Source organism: Scomber scombrus, chromosome 22 (genome assembly GCF_963691925.1).
Source record: "Scomber scombrus chromosome 22, fScoSco1.1, whole genome shotgun sequence".
Lineage (NCBI taxonomy): Eukaryota > Metazoa > Chordata > Actinopteri > Scombriformes > Scombridae > Scomber > Scomber scombrus.
In genome coordinates this window covers 5,280,139-5,300,268 of record NC_084991.1, presented here as the reverse complement: position 1 = coordinate 5,300,268, position 20,130 = coordinate 5,280,139, and the positions used below count along the sequence as shown (strand labels likewise).

Below are 20,130 nucleotides of genomic sequence, written 5' to 3'. Positions count from 1 at the left end.
ATACATGAAAATAAATAAGTATATATGCATAGGCTTATGTAGTATATATAAAAATATATGTATGCATTACAGATAAATCATATGGATGCTATAAATAGTAAAGTCGCAGCCAGTATGTTCCACAGTGTTGCATTTGTCACCATGATATGTGTGCTGCTGTGTGCTGTGCTTGGGAGGGGGAGGGGTTTCCTATACTACCCATACTACATATAGTCCCCATCCTTTCTCCCTGCAGTTCAGGTATAGTTTTATAAAGAGCCAACTTAAGCAGTGGTTCCCAACAATGACATCAGCAGACATGTGCAAAGGCTGAATATGTTCACTCTTCACACTTTCCTTAGTTTAAATAATCAGCAGCATAGAAAATCCCTTTTTTGGTTGGCCTGGGTGATTAGGTTAAAGGTATTAATAGTGGGTTTCTAGGTGCGGGGCTTAACTACTTGGCACTTGGAGTCACTGAAGCCAAACTTCTCAGCTGAATGTCAAAGATCGTCTAGAGAGAAGACGACTCACTCCACTCGCATCTTCCGATCATAAAGAACTTTATACATACACCCTCTAGTATCCTGAATATATGGTTTGTTTTCACTTGACAAAAATGATCAGGATTTGCAGCCATTACTATTTGTTGTACTTAAAATGAAGTAATGAGAAACTTATTAACAGCTGTAACATTTAATCATGTGACTGATGTGTTAATATTGTTGCATTACCCTTGTTTCACAAGATAAACGGTATTCAGTACATGTGCTTTAAAGTTATAATCCTTAAGATTTTCATGATAATCAGTTTTGGCACTGTTTATGCTGCTTAGCTGTTAAGCAGGTCCAGCAAGAGTTCCCACATAACACCCATTTTATATTCTTTACATTGGCTCCTGATCCTTGCACCATCACGCACCTTAATACTTATGTGACCTTCTCCATCCTTATATACCCAGTATGTCACTGAGGTCTGCTGACCAAGGCCTTGTGCCATGCTCCTGCCTGAAAACAAAAGGTGATCAGGCCTTTCAAAGTGGCTCCAACACTATGGTACTCTCTGCCTTCAGGTTACGATCTGCAGCTTCTGTAGAGGCTTTTAAAAAGCAATTTAAGACTCACCTGTTTAGATTGGTCTTTCTCTCTCACCTTAAATTGTTTTAGTGCTTGTTTCTCTTGTATGTCCTCTGTTTGCCTATGGTTTTCTGTTTATATTTTTATGGTTATTTATGTTTTAATTTAGTTTCTATTTCTTTTTTTGCCTCTGTCTCATTGATTGTATGTTGTTATTTCCTTTGTTTTTTAATGTTTGCATATTTTTATGGTCTTTTTGTATTCTTTGATGCACTTTGTGAATTTTATTTCTGTGAAAGGTACTACTAAACAAAGTAAATAAATGTATTATTATATAAGATATGCATGTACCTGTATTTTGTAATAGCTATATAAACTATAGTTTTCATCCCTCGTCAACGATTCCACCATTGTTAAGTGTTAAATTCCCAATTTCCCATAAGAGATTGACAGAAAGCAATGCATGTCAGCCTCACTGGCCACTCTCCTACAGCTGTATCAATATTACATTACTATTTTACACATTAGACTGGAAATGTAGCCATCATAGAATTCTACTTTGCAGTTTTAGCACTTCTGCCCAATACACCCCTTTTTTAAGATTAAGATTAAGATTTTAATTACTGTATATAAATCATCACAGCCAGGAGTGCTGAGAGAGAAATGATACATTACCAAAACACCCCAATGAACAAGAGTAGGCTACATTAACTAGGCTACATAAAAATGACATTAATCTAGTGTTTTACAAGCTTTCTTGTTGTTAGAGGGGGAAATAGTTTTTAAATGCTGCTTGGAAAAAAAGTAAAAACTAATAATAAGAAGGATATGATTGGAAAACTTGCTGTTTTTTGCTCACAGATTAATGAAATGAACATAGTAATAATTGGATATAGCAGAAAAATACTTAGTAAACCCAAATACAACATGTTCATAAGAGAGGAAAATATCACATACTGACATTTTGCCAAATGTTAGGCTACACCTGTACACCGAAAACCACCAGACACAGGAGCTGATACTACAACACTTAAGTTAAATTACAGATTGTCTTTCAGTTCAGCTCAGACTGTTCATGTACATATGTTTGTGTTAGTAGTTCCAAATAAACTAGCCAGGTCACACAGCTTTCCCCGCCATCATATCTGATGCTGTATCCTGAAACAGCTTCAGAGTGAGACCTCACATTTATATATTTTTAGCTTCCCTCTCAGGCTGGGACATAGCGCGCCGGTTGCCCCGCCAACACAACTCTGTAGGCGTGCTCAACAGATCACGCCCATTGGTAAGAGCTGAGGCGCGTAACCGAGCACGGCAACGCTGACTGGCTGGGGCTGAGCGACGCAACCTAGCATCTGCTCTCTGATTGGCTGGAGCGAGCCAGACGTCTGAAGAGCGCCAGAAAACAAGCTTGAGCGGGTGAAGCTGCTGAAGTCTCCCCGGGACTGTACAGTGTGTGTCCGCTAACCGGGTCTGGAAGTTCAGAGAGCTGGAGCTACACACTAAATAGGACTGCCCGCTTATTTTAAAAAGAGGGAAACTTGCTGCTATGGTCGTCTGAAGAGAACTAAGCGCAGACACAGGTGTAAAACCAGCGGACACAGGGTCAGAGGGATATATTTTATTAGGAGAAGCGGTTGAGAAAGGTGAGTAATGGCAGTTTCCTTCCTGCTATAACAAAGTTACGCTGGTCAGCTGAGCTGCTAATGAAGGCTAAGTAGCTAATTAAAACTAAATTAGCTTCAGTGACTGGAGATAGGTCACAGCTTTATATTTATTGCCTCTGTTGGGCCCAACTACAGCTTGATATATGGAATAAATTGAGTGAATTAGCCCTTTACTGAGCTAATAACCGATATCCTATAGCGTTACAATCTCCATTTACAGTCATTTATTAAAGTCATGCGAAAGTATAGACAGCTTTCAATTGGTCACATAAGCTGCCACCTAGGACGTTATGTTAACAAGCTAAACCTTTTCTCATTGTTATAGTTTGTTAGGTTAACAGCCAGCAGCAGAGTTAGCCTGCTAAGGGCTAGTTAGCTGATGTTCTTTGCGCCAAATTCAGCTGACCACCAGTCAGAGTTTTCCAAACTTCTTCACTCACTCTGTTAAGATAAAGGAGGTCAACTCATCTGTTCCACACTTGATATATACACACATACTTTGCTTATTTTGGGCTACACTTTTTTTTCCCCTAGATGGAAGTTGAATGTTTAGCACTGAAGGACCTCACAAGTCCAAGGAAAAGTTTCCCCATGGATCCTGAAGAGGAGGAGGAGGAGGAAGACGGGGGCCAAAGTGAACAAAAGGTAAGACGGACTTTAAGCTGGATCTCAGGTCCGGTTTGAGCAGTGTGGCAGGTTTGATGTGATGTAACTGAAGTAGAGGGACATCAGAGAAAGAGAGAGAGTGAGTAATGTGTAGCATATTAAAGTTGAGATAAGGGAGTAAGATGTAGATCACACTGGTGCAGAAAGTGTTTTTGCTTTAAGAAGCGGTGACATTAGGAAATCAGTTGAATGGATTTGAGGGAAAAACGGCTGTGAATTATTTGTGGATTTGGTTGAAAGTACATGATTTCTTATTTTAATAAAGCCCCCCAAATTAATGAGCTCTTTCAGTCCCGGCCCTGACATTTGATTCTCTTGGGAAGAAGTTTTGTTATTAGGATTTGATTGACAGCAGCAGGATTGCACATCTTAATAAACAACAAGTTTTAATTTAAAAGATATGCTAATTTCACAGCCTTGAAAATCACTTAACAGAAGCAATGTTAACACCAGAGCCTGACTGATACTGGATTTTGTGTCCAATGCCCATATAAGGGAGTAAAAAAAAAAAAATCAGATGTCGACTGATAATCCCATACAGAATGTGTACATAAACACACATTTACTGCAGTGGTCCATCAAATGTGGTTAGTAAACACTTTCAACAAAGATATATAATGGTGGAATGATATTTCACAGTTTAAGAATAAATGTAATTTTTTTTAAATGACATCAGTGCATTGAAACAACTTAACTTCGCTTGGAATTTAATATGTGTATATTAAACTTGAATTAGGAAAAAAGATCAAATATACATGAAATGCAGCCTATGTATCTTTAAAAATATATAAATATCAACACAAGTCAGACGGCATAAACACCGATACCAATATCGGCTGATAATATTGGTTAACTGATACATCGTAGTCAGGCTCTAGTTAACAGCAGAATAAGACTCCTACTAATACAACAATCCATCTCCATCACAGGAAAACATCTGCACAGGGAGGAGGAAATCCACGCCGCTAAAATCGGCAGAGTCCGCCATCCACTCGTTGCTGATCAACAGAAAAGGAGCCACGCCCGACCTGGCCCACATCACCCACATAACTCCCATCAAACACACGGCCTTGGCCGAACCCTGGACGCCCACGGCCAATCTGAAGATGCTTATCAGCGCCGCCAGTCCGGACATGAGGGACCGAGAGATGAAAAAAGTTCTGTTTAGGCCCATAGAGAACGAGAAGGACAAACCTGCCAGTCCAGATACTGTGACGGAAGATACGGAAGTAGAAGATTCTTGTCAGGTATGAGAAGTGATACATTAATTTGTACACAAGATTTGTAGAGGTCTTTAAAACCAATATTGAACATTTTAAGCTCTTATCTCTGTTCTTTAAGTCTAACAATGTCTAATTTTGTATTATCTTTTATTTAGTCAACTGGGAGGAAAATCAGAGAGTGCAGTTATCAGTTTATTACTTTAATTATGAAAAGGGGAATTTGTAATAAGCAGCTGAACTCCCTTTAGCTTGTTAAAATGTTCTATTCATTATTGGGGAAAACTTATCATCTATCTTTTTTACGCATTTATCCGTCCAGTTCGAGGCGATGGAGGAGGATGACGCGGAGAAGAAGCCGAGCAGGAAGCAGAAGAGTCTGGGTCTGCTGTGCCAGAAGTTCCTGGCCCTCTACCCGGATTACCCATCGCCACACGACACCATCTGGATCTCTCTGGACGAGGTGGCCACCAATCTGGGTAAGAGGCGGCAGCACAATCAGAGGAGAGAATTATTGATGAGTGTGAGGGAATGAGGGAGACTATAATGAAAGCAGCTAATGTCCGTTTCATGAGCGTGATTAAGTTTTTATGTTATTGGATTTTGGGCAGTTGCCATGGAGATCTCTCATATCAACCTGCTATATGGCTCTGTATTTAATTGTAGATTTTGAGGAACTTTATTTGAATCTAAACCCAATATTTTGGTCAGATTTTTACTAGAACAGGTGTATAATTTCTGTTAATTGTCAGGGGTGGAGCGGCGGCGCATCTACGACATCGTCAACGTGCTGGAGTCGCTCATGATCGTGGGCCGGATAGCCAAGAACAGTTACACCTGGTACGGCCGGCAGCGGCTGGAGGTCACGCTGGAGGAGCTGCAGCGGAGGGGCCGGCAGCAGGGCTACCACCTGCAGATGGAGCTCTCCGCCGAGGCCAGGGGGGCCGGACCGGGCCGCGAAGACGACGGAGGGGAAGGAGATGGCGGCCAAGGTGAGGAACGGAGAGATCAAACAGGACATTTCTCCTCTTTTAATCCTCCAAGCACCTTTCACTGTGTTTATCACCCATTGTAAAGCAGCCAATGAGAAAGAAGCTGAGGTTTATTGTTATAGTTATTAGATCAGAGCTTCAGTTAAATGCAGCACATGTAGCTGCCATCAAATTAACACTACAGCTAAATGATGGTTTCCCCTTAGGCTTAAACCCACAGGAATGATTATCACCCTGGTTTCCATAGCGACCCCAACTCCTCATGTACACACTAACAGCTTTTCATTAAGAGGGTGTGCGTGTGTGTGTTGACATGATGGTGTGATATGATGATAAGAGCACTCATGACTAAGAGGTAATTTATAAAGTGAAAGGCTGCTGACAGGCTTTGAGGTCTATTAACTATTTAATGTGTGCTGGTATTTTGGTCATTTTCCTGTGATGAGCTCAGGCGATATAATAACATGTAATGGTTGTCACTGCAGAGCCACAACTGCAGCTACAAAGGGGTTACTCTTGCATACTTGTATAAGTTTTTTTTTTATAATTTCATGTTTTATGATTGGAGAACATGATGATTGACAAGAGAAAAACATGTCACCTCCACAAAAAGAACATCCAGATGTTGATGATGGTAGTGCAGATGCAGCATTAGAGCATATCTTAAAATGATAGTTTCCTTTAGATTTGACATGTTTAGTTTTAGTGATGAAGGATTTTGATGCTAAAGAAAAAGCTCATTATATCCATCTAACTCGAACAAGATGTAGTTTAGTAAACCCATATGACATACAGTAGAACCTCATACTGTTGTCAATGCATTTTAATGGCTAACAGTGTGTGTGTGCAGAACGATTGACCTTTATAATTTAAGTTCAGTCTTCCTATTTAATGGATTTGGGTTTCATGTCAAGTCTTTAGCATGTTTTAAATCTAATGTAAAGACAACACTAGAAATAGATTAGTTCTGAATGATGGGTGTTATCTGATATTCATACATATATGAAGTTATATGAGATAATATTCCTTACTGCTACAATGACCCAATTCTCCCTGATGATAAATAAATGTTCATCTTCATCATGATGTACAGTAGATTCCTGTGTTTATAGTAATCTGACATACTTTTTGTACCTTTTTGTTGTTCTGCAGCTGCCGGCAACAGAAAAGACAAGTCTCTGCGCATCATGAGCCAGAAGTTCGTCATGCTGTTCCTGGTGTCCAAAACTCAGACTGTTACTCTGGACACGGCAGCAAAGATCCTCATAGAGGAGAGCCAGGACTCATCCAGTCACAGCAAGTACAAAAGTAAGAAATCCAGCAGGAGTACAAACATCTGATGTGGTATCACCAACAGATTGTTTTGGTGGTGTTAGTCCAAGAAATCCAGAAAGGAGTAAAAATGTACACATCAAAACTAATCATCATCTGTATCTTCAGCTAAGGTGAGGCGTCTCTACGATATCGCCAACGTGCTGACCAGCCTGGGCCTCATAAAGAAGGTCCACGTTCGAGAGGAGAGAGGCAGGAAGCCGGCCTTCAAATGGCTCGGCCCAGTCGAATTCAACAACTCTGGAAATTCCGGTGAGAATTTAAGACACACCATCATTCATAATCATCTAAACCTCAAGAATTCATACAAAAAAGTGGTAAAATCACTCCCTAAACCTCAGCACTTAACCCTGTCACTATCATCCCCATCCTCTGTAGGGAATACTGTGAATGTAGCGGCCATCCCTCCGCCCGAAGCCACGCCGCCAATGGCAGGCCAGGACCTCAGGAAAGCTAAGCTGGCACGCCACGCCTCTTTTAACATCACACCGACTTCTATAGCCGTCCAACGGCAGGTCAACTCCGCCCCCAGCAGCCCACGCAGGGAGCTAATAGGTAAGAGACGTCCCCAAGACAAGTACACTGCATATTTGTAAGAAAGTTCATCATGATCATGGTGAAACATTTTCTTCTCCTCTTCTGATAAACCGTTTCTTCACATCACAGGTCTGCCAAATCACCCTGTAGATTATTCCAGAAAGACAACGGGCAACAGCGCAGTGTGTCGACTACAGTTTGGAAACAGCACAGAGTAAGTAACACACACACACACTCTAATGGTTTATATTTATCTGCAGTCATTTACTACATATCTGCAGCCAAATAATCTACCACACACAAAAGCTCTTCATAACATTTATAATGGAGAGATGATTCTTCTACTTTTAAACCGACGCTGCACAATTTCAGCCAAATGGACTCGCTCAGTTTCCATACATTATGCATTCAAAACTAGATGGGAGACGCCAGGCCAGGACTTTTTAATCTCAGCCTCTCATACATAATATTTCACACTGCCTGCCTGTGCTTGCATTGGCTGCTCCGTCTAGCTTCAGGCTACATGTAACAGGAGCCGGCCCCTGCATATTTTTTTGTGTCTTATAGATGTGTGCATTGGCTCGGTGCGTACAGTACACAGTAGTTTCATGTTATTTCTATGGTTTGCTTCCTTGCGTCCAAACCACAGCTGCCTCCAGGCTGCGGCTGTTAAGTGTTTCTGGAAGGAGCAAAGAAAATAAGACGGGGAAATGTGTGGCTGTTCAGAAGGGATATTTTATACATGTGACGCTGGGTCACAGTGCAACAGGGGCAGCAGCAGCCCACAGGATAAGATTCAGTTAACTAGTGGCGTATAAGCAAGGAGTTACATTGAGAAGCAATAGAAGTAGCAGGGCTCTAGTGCCACTAATCATAGCTGTGGTTCCCCAAATCCCCAAACTCATGATTAGTAAAAGAATAGGTTGATATGTTGGGAAATACACATATTCACAAACTTGCTGACAGTTAGATGAGAGGATTGATACCACTTTCATATGAAGCTGCAGCCAGTAGCTGGTTAGCTTAGCATAGCATTTGACCAAATACCTTGATATCGATATCGCGATATATTGTAGGGATGACTATCAGTGCTTTCACATAATGAGATTTCTGATTAATATTCATCAGTAATGTGGATATAATGACACTTATGCCGTATCACGATATTACGATATCCAACATCTAAGACGTCTCATATCACTATACTGATATATCGATACATTGTTTTTAATTTGTGTTTTGACTGGACCAAAGAAGACAAAAAGTACACAAATGTAAAGGAATCCTGACATTATTCAGAATGGGAGGAATTTGAGGCAGAACCAGCCATCAGATTTACAATCTAAGCTGTAATGATAATGAAACTTCAGAAAACTGACTGTCTTGCTATTTGTTTCTCTTCAGTAACCAGACCAGCCCGCTGCCTCCGTCCTCCGCACAGCCCACCCTGCTGGCACCCACCCTCTACCCAGAGAACCTCTTCTCGTCGTCCTCCTCCCCCCACTGCCTGGCCTACCTTCCCAGCCTGTCCCAGCCCTCTGTGGTCATGCTGTACAGGGCGACGGAGACACCGGACCACATCCCCGAAGGTCATAGGTCGCCTACGTCTGAGTCTGAGGAGGGGAGGAAGAGACGGAGGGAAGAAAGGGAAGAGGAGGAGACGGTGGCGAAGAAGAAGGGAACTGAATTAGAGGAATGTGACAAGGTGAGGTGATGGCATTAAAATGCAAATGAACACATTTTGGTTTAAGTAAAAGACTGACTAACAACATCATTATTTTAACACAGTCACACACTATGATTGGAGACCTGATGTCATGCTGCTGATTCTGTGTCCATAATCAGAGGGTGCTGTTAATGATTGTGCATAGCGGAGCGTTAAATTGAAAACATGAAATACACACTCAGTGATGAAGATAACTCATTCCTGGTGTAATTAAAGACCTGTCCTCTCACTGATGTTGAGGATATTTGATAACTGGAAAATCCTGTGCAATTAATCAGGCTGCACAATCCTAATAACGACAAGAAAGTCGAGTTCAATATTATTGAGAATGGGAATAGTATTGTATTCAATTGTAAATGATCTGTTAGGATGTGAATTTGTGCAATAATGTCAAACGTAAAATGGTAGGTTGTTCTAGATTTAAGATTTTTTCCTTCTGTCTTCCAGATGAGAGACGACCCTCAGAGAGAAGCAGCACAGTGTTTACAGAGCGGTAACACCAGGACTTCACCCAGTCGCCCTGCCTTAGATGAGGGTCTAGCCAGCGGCAGTGAGCCAGCCCAACCATCACACTACCTCTATGTACCCAACAATGGTATATACACCTCTAGTTCAAAAAAGAGAAAAAAACAAGTCTGATCTGTTTGCTCTCATCTAATTAAGAAGAATAAAGGATCAAATGTTAAATATATGGATTATTTGTAGAAACGTCTTTAAATGTTAGAAGGAAAAAGTTAGTATGGAGGTTTATCAAAAATAAATGTACAGTCTAAATAAAAAAGAAAAATATCTAACACTCATGTGCACCCTTTAAAAATAAATCATTTGTAAAATTACACTTGGATGTTTATTAGAAACATTTTAAAGTAGCTAGTAGTTGGATTTAGCTGTTTCCAGTCTTTATGCTAAGCTATGCTAACCAGCTTCATATTTAATTGACAGCAAGAAAGGAAATAAGTCCAAAATGGTTGACTGTTCCTTTAAGAATAACTTAACATTAAAATCAATTATCACAATATATGTGATCAAACACTGCTTGAAATATTGAAAATGTTAAATAATTCTATGAAATTCATCCATTTAGATTTTTTTTTACTTTTGAAAATGTATAAGTGCAAGAGTAACTAGACGTAATTATGTTTTATTCCCATATTTCTCAAAAGTCAATCGGGTTTAAGTAGAGCAATGCTGTTGGAAGTTTCTGAATTTGAAATCTGGCCAAAAAATGTGTTGCATTTAAAAGAACATGACATTCTTTGCTCTAAAAACTTGTCTGTCTTGTCTGCAGGTCTGAACAGCCTCAACTTCCTCCTCTCCGCCGGCCAGCAGCCAGCCGGTCTCGCCCTCCCTCATAACAGCGTCCCCACCCTGGCTATGCCCTACGTCCTGCTACCCTCAGCAGCCCTCTCCCATTACCCCCTGTTGGCCAGCAGTCTCCAACAAACGGTCTCCGATCCCAAACTCAGCTTCACCCTACCTACCATGATGTCCCCGGCTCACTTCATGGTGGGGGCGGCGCCGTACGGCCTGGCGGCGGAGATCAACAGGTCACCTGTCACATCTCCGTCCACGCCAGAGCAAAGCAAGCTGTACGTGTCAGCGGTGGCGGCGGCACCTCAATCTCCTTCAGGACCTCGACACACCGTCAGCATCACCACACCTGAACCACTGGTAAGAACTGCATACATTAACTTCCAACACAGTGTGACATGAGACAAAGTGTAGCATCTGTTCTGTCATACACACACCTTTTTGTGTGTGTGTGACAGCAGTTGAAGTTGATTAAATCTCCCGAAGTCATTAAATAGGGATTCATGTTCTCACCTGTAAAGCCCAACATACAGTAGCTCTGTCAGCACTGCTCCTCTCATGTAGTGACGTTTTTAGACAAGCTGCTCAGACTACATGGTGAATTAATGCAGCATTTACAGACAATGGGAAAAGTCAAGCACTGTGTTGTAATGAGGCATAAATCAAACAGTGTCCTCTCCTTCCCACCCAATTTCACATGTAACCTGGTGAAGTGATACCTTCATCAAATGACTAGAAGAGAAAAGAAGGTCTAGCTGTTAATTACTCTCATTATTTACAATTTGTTATGAAACTGCACATTAAATCCTGCTACAGCTGAAACTATCAGTCGATATGCAACAAATCTGATTATGAGTTAATTAAGCAAAAGTACCAAAAAGTGATAGCTTCACATTAATAATAATAATAACACACAACACACGAGAACAAACAACAGTACATCAAACATCAAAACAGATAAATAGAATATGATATGATAATAGATAAACATCAGTTCAGAACTTGAAATGAATGTGTTACAACTCTGAACAGTAGCAAACAAAGAATGATAATAAATTAAGTTATCATTTTAAATTACATCAGTAATGCATTCATAATCTGGAATTTCACTATTTCTCCTTAGATAAATTAAACTCAGGTCTCTGGTTTAGACTCAGGTCTCAATAAAACAATCTGTTAACATTCTAACAATTCAACAAGCAAATAATTATAAAGGGGAAAAGTCCATAATGAACTCACATTGGCTTTCCTTTGTTCTGCCTGGAGTGGTTTGGAGAGAAAAGGAAGTCACAGGCCTGAAGGGAACCAGGAATTATGCAGTGCAGCATTTCCTTTATTTGTCTGACATTTTAACGGCTAATTAAACAACAATCTAATCTGATTTGACATCATTAGGAGTGAGCACGTGCTGTCTGTACAAATCAAAGATACACTGCTTGACCTCAGTAATGTTACCTTGTCCAAAGTGACGGCTAACTTCAGCTTTATTTAGCCCAGTGGAGAAAACGTGAATTCTCAAGCATGTTAAGTCTCTAAAAGTTGATTTTCACATCATGAAACAGGATGCTAAGTGTACATTCTCTAACCTGACATCACTATCTTCCTTCACAGACTCCACACACTCCAAAGGAGACCCCAGCGTCTGCCTCCAAGGCTTTCTTCCAGACCCCGTGCACACTGGGAGGTGTAGTCAGCGCTACACCTGCTTCCAGAAAGAGAGGCTCCGCTCAGAGGAGGCTGGACATCGGCCACCCTCCGTCCAGTTAGACTGTGTCTGTGGAGATGTGGCTGCATGGCTTACACCAGCTCTGATGCAGTAGCACTCAGGTGTTTAGCCCTAAAAGTGAGGGATGTGGTTTCAAACCATTGGTGCTTTTGTTAGTTATTCAACAAAAATGAAGGATTTCTTTTCAAAATGCAACAATATCCATTTTTTTAGCATGACTATTCACATTTTTAAAAAAGGTCTAAAGATGTTTCATAATGTCTCTGAATGGATATTTTATTTTGAAAGGGAACTCTTGTGTTACTGGTTATGTTAACAGTTAAAAAAAAACAAAAAAAAAACGTGCCTCATTGTTAAATTATGGGACACTAGATTTCATTAGGAGTGAGTGAAAACAGTATTGCCAATAGAACAGCGCCCTCCTATGGTGGGAGTTGACCACTGCGGTATTACAACCTTTTGATTTTGCCCTCCCAGACACGATCAAGCTACCTAATTCCTAACCCCCTCCCCTCCCATCAATGTGTTTTATAGCCCAATTGCTATTTATATATTTTAGCTAATATATGTTGATTACAGGGACTGTAATGGAACTTTTTTTTTTAGCACTAAGTATTTCACAAAGTTACATCAAAAATGTTTTTTTTTTTTTTGAATGATTGTCCTTTTTTTTTTAGTTGCACCACCCCCTCCCACCACCCCTGCTGGTTAGTGTTGCATTATCAAGGTGTCATAGGAGCTCTGACAGTAGCAGAAGATCCTTCCCTGAGCTCATTTCAAACATTATTGTGAGGAGAAAAATCACTAAAGCCTTAAAATGTTTACAGCCAACCAATAGGAACTCAAGGACTTGATGTTGTGGTGCTTTTTGTGTGTGTGTGTGTGTGTGTGAGAGAGAGAATGTGTGCGTGTGTGTGAGTATCTACAACCATAGTGCTTTATGGTTAAAACACCAAAACCCCCTTTAACTCTTGTTACTGGTGTAGGACCATGTGATATGTGACGATGCTCTCAGGTACTTGAATACTTGCGACTTCTGGAGAAATATCAGAGTACTGTAACAAACCTTTTAACCTTTATTTATCCAGGAAAAGTAGACTGAGCTTTCTTTTTTCCCCCCACATTCACAAAGTCCGACACATTCAGGAGATTTGACGCGGTTCACCGTCAGCTGGTGCAGTTTGGGGTGTGCCTTGCTTTAAAGGCACCTCGCTAAGAGAAGATAGCTGTTGTTTTTTTCGCCTTTTATCACACGCCTCTGTACACTCAGGTTGTTCGGGGGTTCGATTCTCGACAACCAAACCAAAAAAAAACAAAAAAACCAGGTGCTCTGTACAGCTCTGTACACACAAGCTGCCAAACTGTGCCCACATAACCCACCCTCCATCGGTGGATTTTTATAGGCATGACTGTACAGTTTTAGGTCTGTGATTAATTGTATACATTGTATCCCATAGTGTCATTAAATACATACATATGCAGAATGTTAAAAAAAATAATGATTATTGCACTGCTAGTTGTAGTAGTTGTGTCTGCTGAGCTGTTCCTTCACTCTAGCTCTGCTCTGTGTAGTTTTGGGCTGAACAGTTTTTTTTTCATCTATGTGACTTCTACCACAAACTTGAAATAAAATTTTAAAAAATGTATATACAAACACTTTTGTAATGTGTGCTCTTTTTTTAAAGACTGATGTAACCTTTATGTCTCACAAAGGACATTTTTGGCTTTTTTTTTCTTGATAATTTTGGGCTGTGTATATAGCATACATTTTTCCAAGGATTTAAAAAACATTTTTCAACCAAATCACTTCTAATAGGTCTTTAATACATTGTATAGAAAAGGGTGTTATACCAATATTCTTAGGAAGAAATATTTCCCCATTAAAATTACATTTTTTTAATCATCCTGCCAAAATAGGTGTCAGTGTGGTGTGTATGTGTGTATTGATGGTAAATGTGTGAGTGTGTCAAACTCAATAGAATATAATATAAAAACACTTCAAACAGGTTACAGTCAGTTATTGAGCTTTGAGTTAAAAAAAAAAGAAAGTTTTATGTAATGAAAATTTGATAATTATAATCAGGACTGATGTTGGTTGAAAAATAATTAATTGAAAGTGGAAAATTATATTAATTTATAATATTTTTATGGCAGTCTTTTGACCAATGAGCCATGTGTAACATTTTCTAAAATAAGGCACACGGGTTAAGTATTATTTCATCAAGTGTTTCCCAATGTTATCAGTTTGATGGAGATGGAATGAGGTAGACACTGTAATGAGCACAATTTAACACATATAGCTTCATAACTAATGTTATTAAATCTTATGCTACCTTGGATAGCAATTCAAATGTCAACAGATTTAAAAATGTACAGATGCCACCAATAATTCCAACAGTAGCAGATGGAAGCAAATCATACAGATGTGTTCAGGTGACACGTGCTGCAAATTGCTCTGTGTCACTGCCATCGTTTTGCTGAGGAATCACTGCTCAAATTGAACAGTACACTAAATGAAACAATAGAAAAGTGGCCAATCAGTAAACAAACCCTAGTTTCTCATTCACTGCGTTGGTGGATAACACGGGCGGCGCATCAAGTTTGATCTCTGGGTCACATCATGCTGATTGAGTCGCATTTAAAAACACACACAGCCTGTCACAGGACATAAACATCTAATTAAAGCTTTTACATCGGCGGTAAAAGTGAGCCAAGGGACCCGGCGAGGCATTTATGACAATAAACCTCAGCAGATGGGACAATTAGCTTTATATTAGATGGATAGCTAAGCCAAGTATCTGTTGACCCACATTGGTGAGTACACACTTGTTCCTGAGGCAAAACCACCACTACTGTTACTTCTGATAGAAACTCTTCTGACTGTAACATGCAGTGGTGGAAGAAGTATTCAGATCCTTTACTTAGTAAAAGAACCAATTACTGACTACTCACTGTAGTAATGTGTAGTAAAATGTAGTAAAATTATTATCTTGGGTTACTTCAACAAAAGATGGTTAGATAGAAAACAGTTCATACAGGGGGAAAGAAATCACATTATTCTGCCTCAAGTCTTTGTGGATCCATTATTCCCCAACAAGCGAACTGATACATGGCCCTTTTATCTATCCTGAGGCTCTGATTGGTGCATTAATAATTTTGACCCTCAGTGTTTCCGACTGGAGGATTGTGTGTTAATTAAGCTGCAGCTGTGATGACTTGAGTTAATGATATTGAATGCCAGTGCTTTCTTTTAATGAGTGAAAGCAGGGGAATAGCGTTAATAGTTTTGGGAAATGGGTCCATGTTTGGGTAGATGGCGTCATGGTTGGGTATGTTTGGTTAATTGGCCCAGTTATAGTGTGTATTGTTACTGATACAATACAGAATGATCCCTCACTTACTGCATGCACGTTAAATTAGCATATTTTCCTCTGTCTGTTTTAATTGAATTCTTAATTAATTCCATTTCAGCTTATCTAAGTCCTACAATAACTCCTATTGATATCTGGTTAGTTTAACTTAGAATAAACGGGAATAGCTAGCCTAGCTTTGCTGAAATGTAAAAAATAATAATGATAAAAACATTTGCCACTCACATTGGCGCACTATGTTATATCTCATTTATGTAAGAATAAAAAAACAACAAGTGGCAGTTTTACAGAAGGATTATGTGCTGACTATTTCTTAACTAGACACAGACCTCTCAAAATGTCAAACTATTCCTTTAAATGCTGTTAAAACTCCAGCAGCACTTATAAAAAGACCAACTTCATTGTCCTGACAGTGAGTTTAATTTCTTTTAAAAAGGTATTCCCTCATTTCCTAAATCAATAGTGTCTTAATTCATGTTGCTTGTCCTGCCGTAAACCCTGATGACCTCATTGCAAATTACATGTGTCAGGCTCAGAAAACACATGTAGTCATAAAACGCTGAATGTTGTCAGCGGATGTTTCCTTAGTGCCCGGAAGGATTTAGAAAGATAGTTCATTTCACTCAGGAAGCCGGAGTGAAGAGAACGTTAAAATGTCTTACAAACGCTTGTCCAGTTTAACTTAATAGTCTCAAAAGACAGTGAATGAGTGATGACTCATTGGAGCAGCAGTGGATGTCAGTAAGTAGGAAACATCTTGAGGCTTTACGGAGTTCATCATAACTTTCCCAGCGTTTATGAAAACAGCCTTGTCGTGCATATGTAATGTGATGAATGATTGATGAGGAACACTAGATGGTTTGATTATATCCTAGAGGTAATCAGAAGAGAGCGCAAATGGGGAATGAGCCATTGCAATCACACCCAGATAGACATTTAAGCTATTTTTAGTTAATTAAAACAAACTTCAGGCTGAGAATGAAGCTGAAGCCAAAAATCAAACCAAGTTTATAAATTGAAGAGCGAGTCGAACCCTAAGTCAATAATGAGAAATTACATTGTATTTCATTTCCATTGTGTTTTAAAATGCTTGCTTGGAGTGTCTTTACAAAGGAGGGGGGAAACACCGATAAAAAAAATACAGATCCCATCTAAAAACCTGCAATTGTGTGTACTAACTAACCTTTAAATGTACCATTAACCATCCCATTATTATTTTATAAGAGCAAGAATCTTTGTTTCCCCTCTAAATGCTCAACATCTCATTTACAGCGAAAAACATTAGGTTTATTTCCATTAATTCGTCTGTGACTCCACTTTGGGATTTCTTCACCTCAAGTCTTTCTGGCCTAGCGAGGGCCAAGAGGAGCTCGGCTCTACCTGCTGCAATCTGTTTTTCATTAAGCCTGCTTAGGTTCTGCTGCCAGAAATTCTTACCGAATGACACCATTGGGTCTATTAAACACACGTGCATTGCCTAGATTTGTAAAGTAAACTGCTTTATTTCAGGTTCTACCACACAGCATCTCAACTGGGTTCACATCAGGACTATGCCTATCACCTATAAAACATTTTTTTTTCACCAATGTTGTTTGTCAGCAGTTTTTTGGTTGGCTATGTCGGCTTCTTGGTCGATCCAACATCTCAGTCTAGACTGAAATATCTCAACAACTTTTAAATGATTGCCATTAAATGTTTACAGACATTCATGGTCCACAGAAGATTAATCCTAATGACTTTGGTGATCTCCTGACTGCACAACCAGGAGGTTGACATTATTGGTTTTTAGTGGAATGTCTTAACATCTTTTAAATGGATTACTATGAACTTCGGTACCAATATTCATGGTACCACCAACTGTGACTTCTAGACAGTTATCCTCTGACTTTTCATCTAGTGTCACCATCAGGACACGCTTTTTAATTTGTCTAATACTTCAATTTATTCAAGATACACTTTATTCTTATTTCACTGAGTATTTGCATCAGGGTTATTATAGTTTTGAAATTTCCATTAATTTTTATTTTTATTTAGTTTTTCAGTTTGCTTTTTTATTTCAGTTTAGTTTTAGTTAGTTTAACAAGTGATTAAGTAGTTTTAGTTGAGTTTTAGTCTTAGTTGTTCAGATATTAGGAGAAAAGCTTGATTAGTAGAAGTTGAAAAGGATGAAATAATGCTGACACTGAGATAAAATTAGCTGTTTGTGGTCTTCCTACTGGTACTAGCCCATCAAACTGAACACAATACAGTAAAAATGGAGGGAGAATGCTGGTTAGTCTTAGGTTAGTCTTAGTTTTAATAATTAACTATAATAACCCTGATTTGCATACACAGAATGAAACATAATACTGTTTCTCACTAGCTCTCATCAGTGCATTAAAAAGAGTGAGGTACTGAAAATAATCATACCTAAAATAAAAACCAAACTAATATTTCAGACACACAATTAGTAGTTGTGTGAACAAAACAAATTAAACACAACAGTTTAGCAGCAGTTTATATTGTCTGCAGCTAAGTCAGTTCTAATTAGCAAGTGTTAGCATGCTATCATACTAAACTAACTAACTAGCATGCTGACATTAGCATGTAGCTCTAAGCTAGTTCTTTTCTAGCCTGTTGGCTAACTCTGACACATTGAGGTGTGAACTAAAATGTTGATTGATGTGTACTATCTCTACCAAATAAATCTTAAATAGAATAAAATAAGCACCACTCTGACTGAGCTCTGTCTCTTTTACGTTGTTGAGTCATGAACATTGAATTCAGCAGATGGCTGAGAGGCCTTTCTGGACTCTTCTGAGACATTTTGGGAGGTTGGCCACTCATGAAAAAACCTGCCACCTCTCTAAGATGACTTTAGCATTTAACAGCTCTCACGTTGATTCAGCTCATATACAACTACTTTTCTTCCTCAACTCCCCCGGAGGTTTGTTTCATGGAGGCCTAGCTGAGTTGGAAAACGTGTGTGTTGACAGCTTCATTCTGGTCATAAGGTTTAATATGAGTGAAGTTTGCATTTAGCATGGCTGTGTTCAATCACCTGAATGTAATTATCAATCAATGAATTTGATGGAATGACTGAAGGGGCAAATATTTGGATGCAGAAATCTTGGATAACTTTGTTAATCAAATAAATGAAATAGTACTTGTCACACTTGTCAATATATCCAATAGCCTCCTGTTCACTGTGACAAATGTGCAATTATAGTGGAAACATGTTTTTCAACGCATCATTGTGTTTGTTTCAGTATTTTCAGCCATTGCAATCATGGTCTGATCTTAATACATAATAAGTGGCCATATCATTATCCTCTTTTATAGTACAATGCTGGAACCAACTCAGCCTTCAGTCTGAATAAGCCATGCCAAAGATGACTGATTATAACATTTAGCTGATTTAATATTCCTCTATTGCTCTATTGTTGTGTCCTTTCGTAATAAATAGCATAATTGGAAAGTAATGAAGCTGCGGTTTGTTGGCGACAGTCAGGGCACTGTCTGTTTTTCCTCTTGCTGTAAATATTATATAAAACAGTAGGAGACTTGACATCGGTTTACACCAAAACCAGATTTACTGCATCTCTGTGTACATTTAGGTCTTTAATTAGGCATCATTCAAGTCTACACTCGTTAATTGGATTACATTGAATCAGTAATACCAGTCTGAGCCCAGTGCCGCCATGTACTTTCACTGTGGTCAGACTTGTTCTGATACAAGAAAAGTCATAAAACTCAAGTTTTCAGTGACCTGTAACAGTGTCAGCTTAAATATTTGACTCTAACTAGAGTCCCACTCTGTGTGGTGATTTTCCACTTTGCTTTCAAAGTGGTTTGTAACCTCTAATATAAACTGCTGCCTGGACAGCTGGGTCCAATTTGGCATAAAAAGCAGGAGAGAAACACAAAAACTGTGAAAGCCTGAATGAATGGTGAGTTGTATACATTTATTCTGCTTTCATCATCATAAATGTTTCTTGATAACTGAAGGATGGAGTATTGAAATGCAACAGAGCTGATTTTTTTCTAATGGTTTATTTCCACAGTAAAACGCTGTGCTGTCTGTCTTTTTCATTTGGCTCATAGACGTCAGCCACACTGCATATTCTCAGTTATTATGAGGATGTGGTCTGTGGTGGCTTTGAACAGTACTGGACTGGTCAACATTGCGTCAATGCAACAGTATAGTCTATTATAGCAGAGCTGTAATGTCAACATTAATCATTAATTTTTTTTGTGTGGCTTTTCTCTGAGCTGCAAACATCTTTCTGTGCTTGCAAGGCAAACATGAACAAACCGTCTGTGTCCAGCAGGGGGCAGGATAACTGCAGGTATGGGCAGATTTGACACAGCAGGGGTGTTATAGACATAGACAGACAGACAGACAGACAATATGGATCATTGAAGGTAAATCATATCAATTTGGTCCCAATTAGCAAACATGCCCAGTCTGCTATTAGTGCATGGTCATTTAATATGCCTATGCAACTAATTCCTTTTGAAGTTCGACTTTATAAAAACCTCACTATA

At 39.3% G+C, this 20,130-nt stretch overlaps 1 protein-coding gene across 1 annotated transcript; it reads left to right on the top strand.

The window, feature by feature from the left end:
• Nucleotides 1-3,256: 3,256 nt before the first annotated feature.
• On the top strand, nucleotides 3,257-12,318 carry e2f7 (E2F transcription factor 7). The gene is given in 12 exon segments (XM_062444203.1): nucleotides 3,257-3,367; nucleotides 4,318-4,635; nucleotides 4,931-5,087; nucleotides 5,361-5,600; nucleotides 6,753-6,908; nucleotides 7,041-7,184; nucleotides 7,311-7,487; nucleotides 7,599-7,683; nucleotides 8,874-9,179; nucleotides 9,648-9,790; nucleotides 10,484-10,866; nucleotides 12,118-12,318. Coding segments are annotated over 12 exon segments (2,421 nt in total).
• The last annotated feature ends 7,812 nt before the right edge of the window (nucleotides 12,319-20,130 follow it).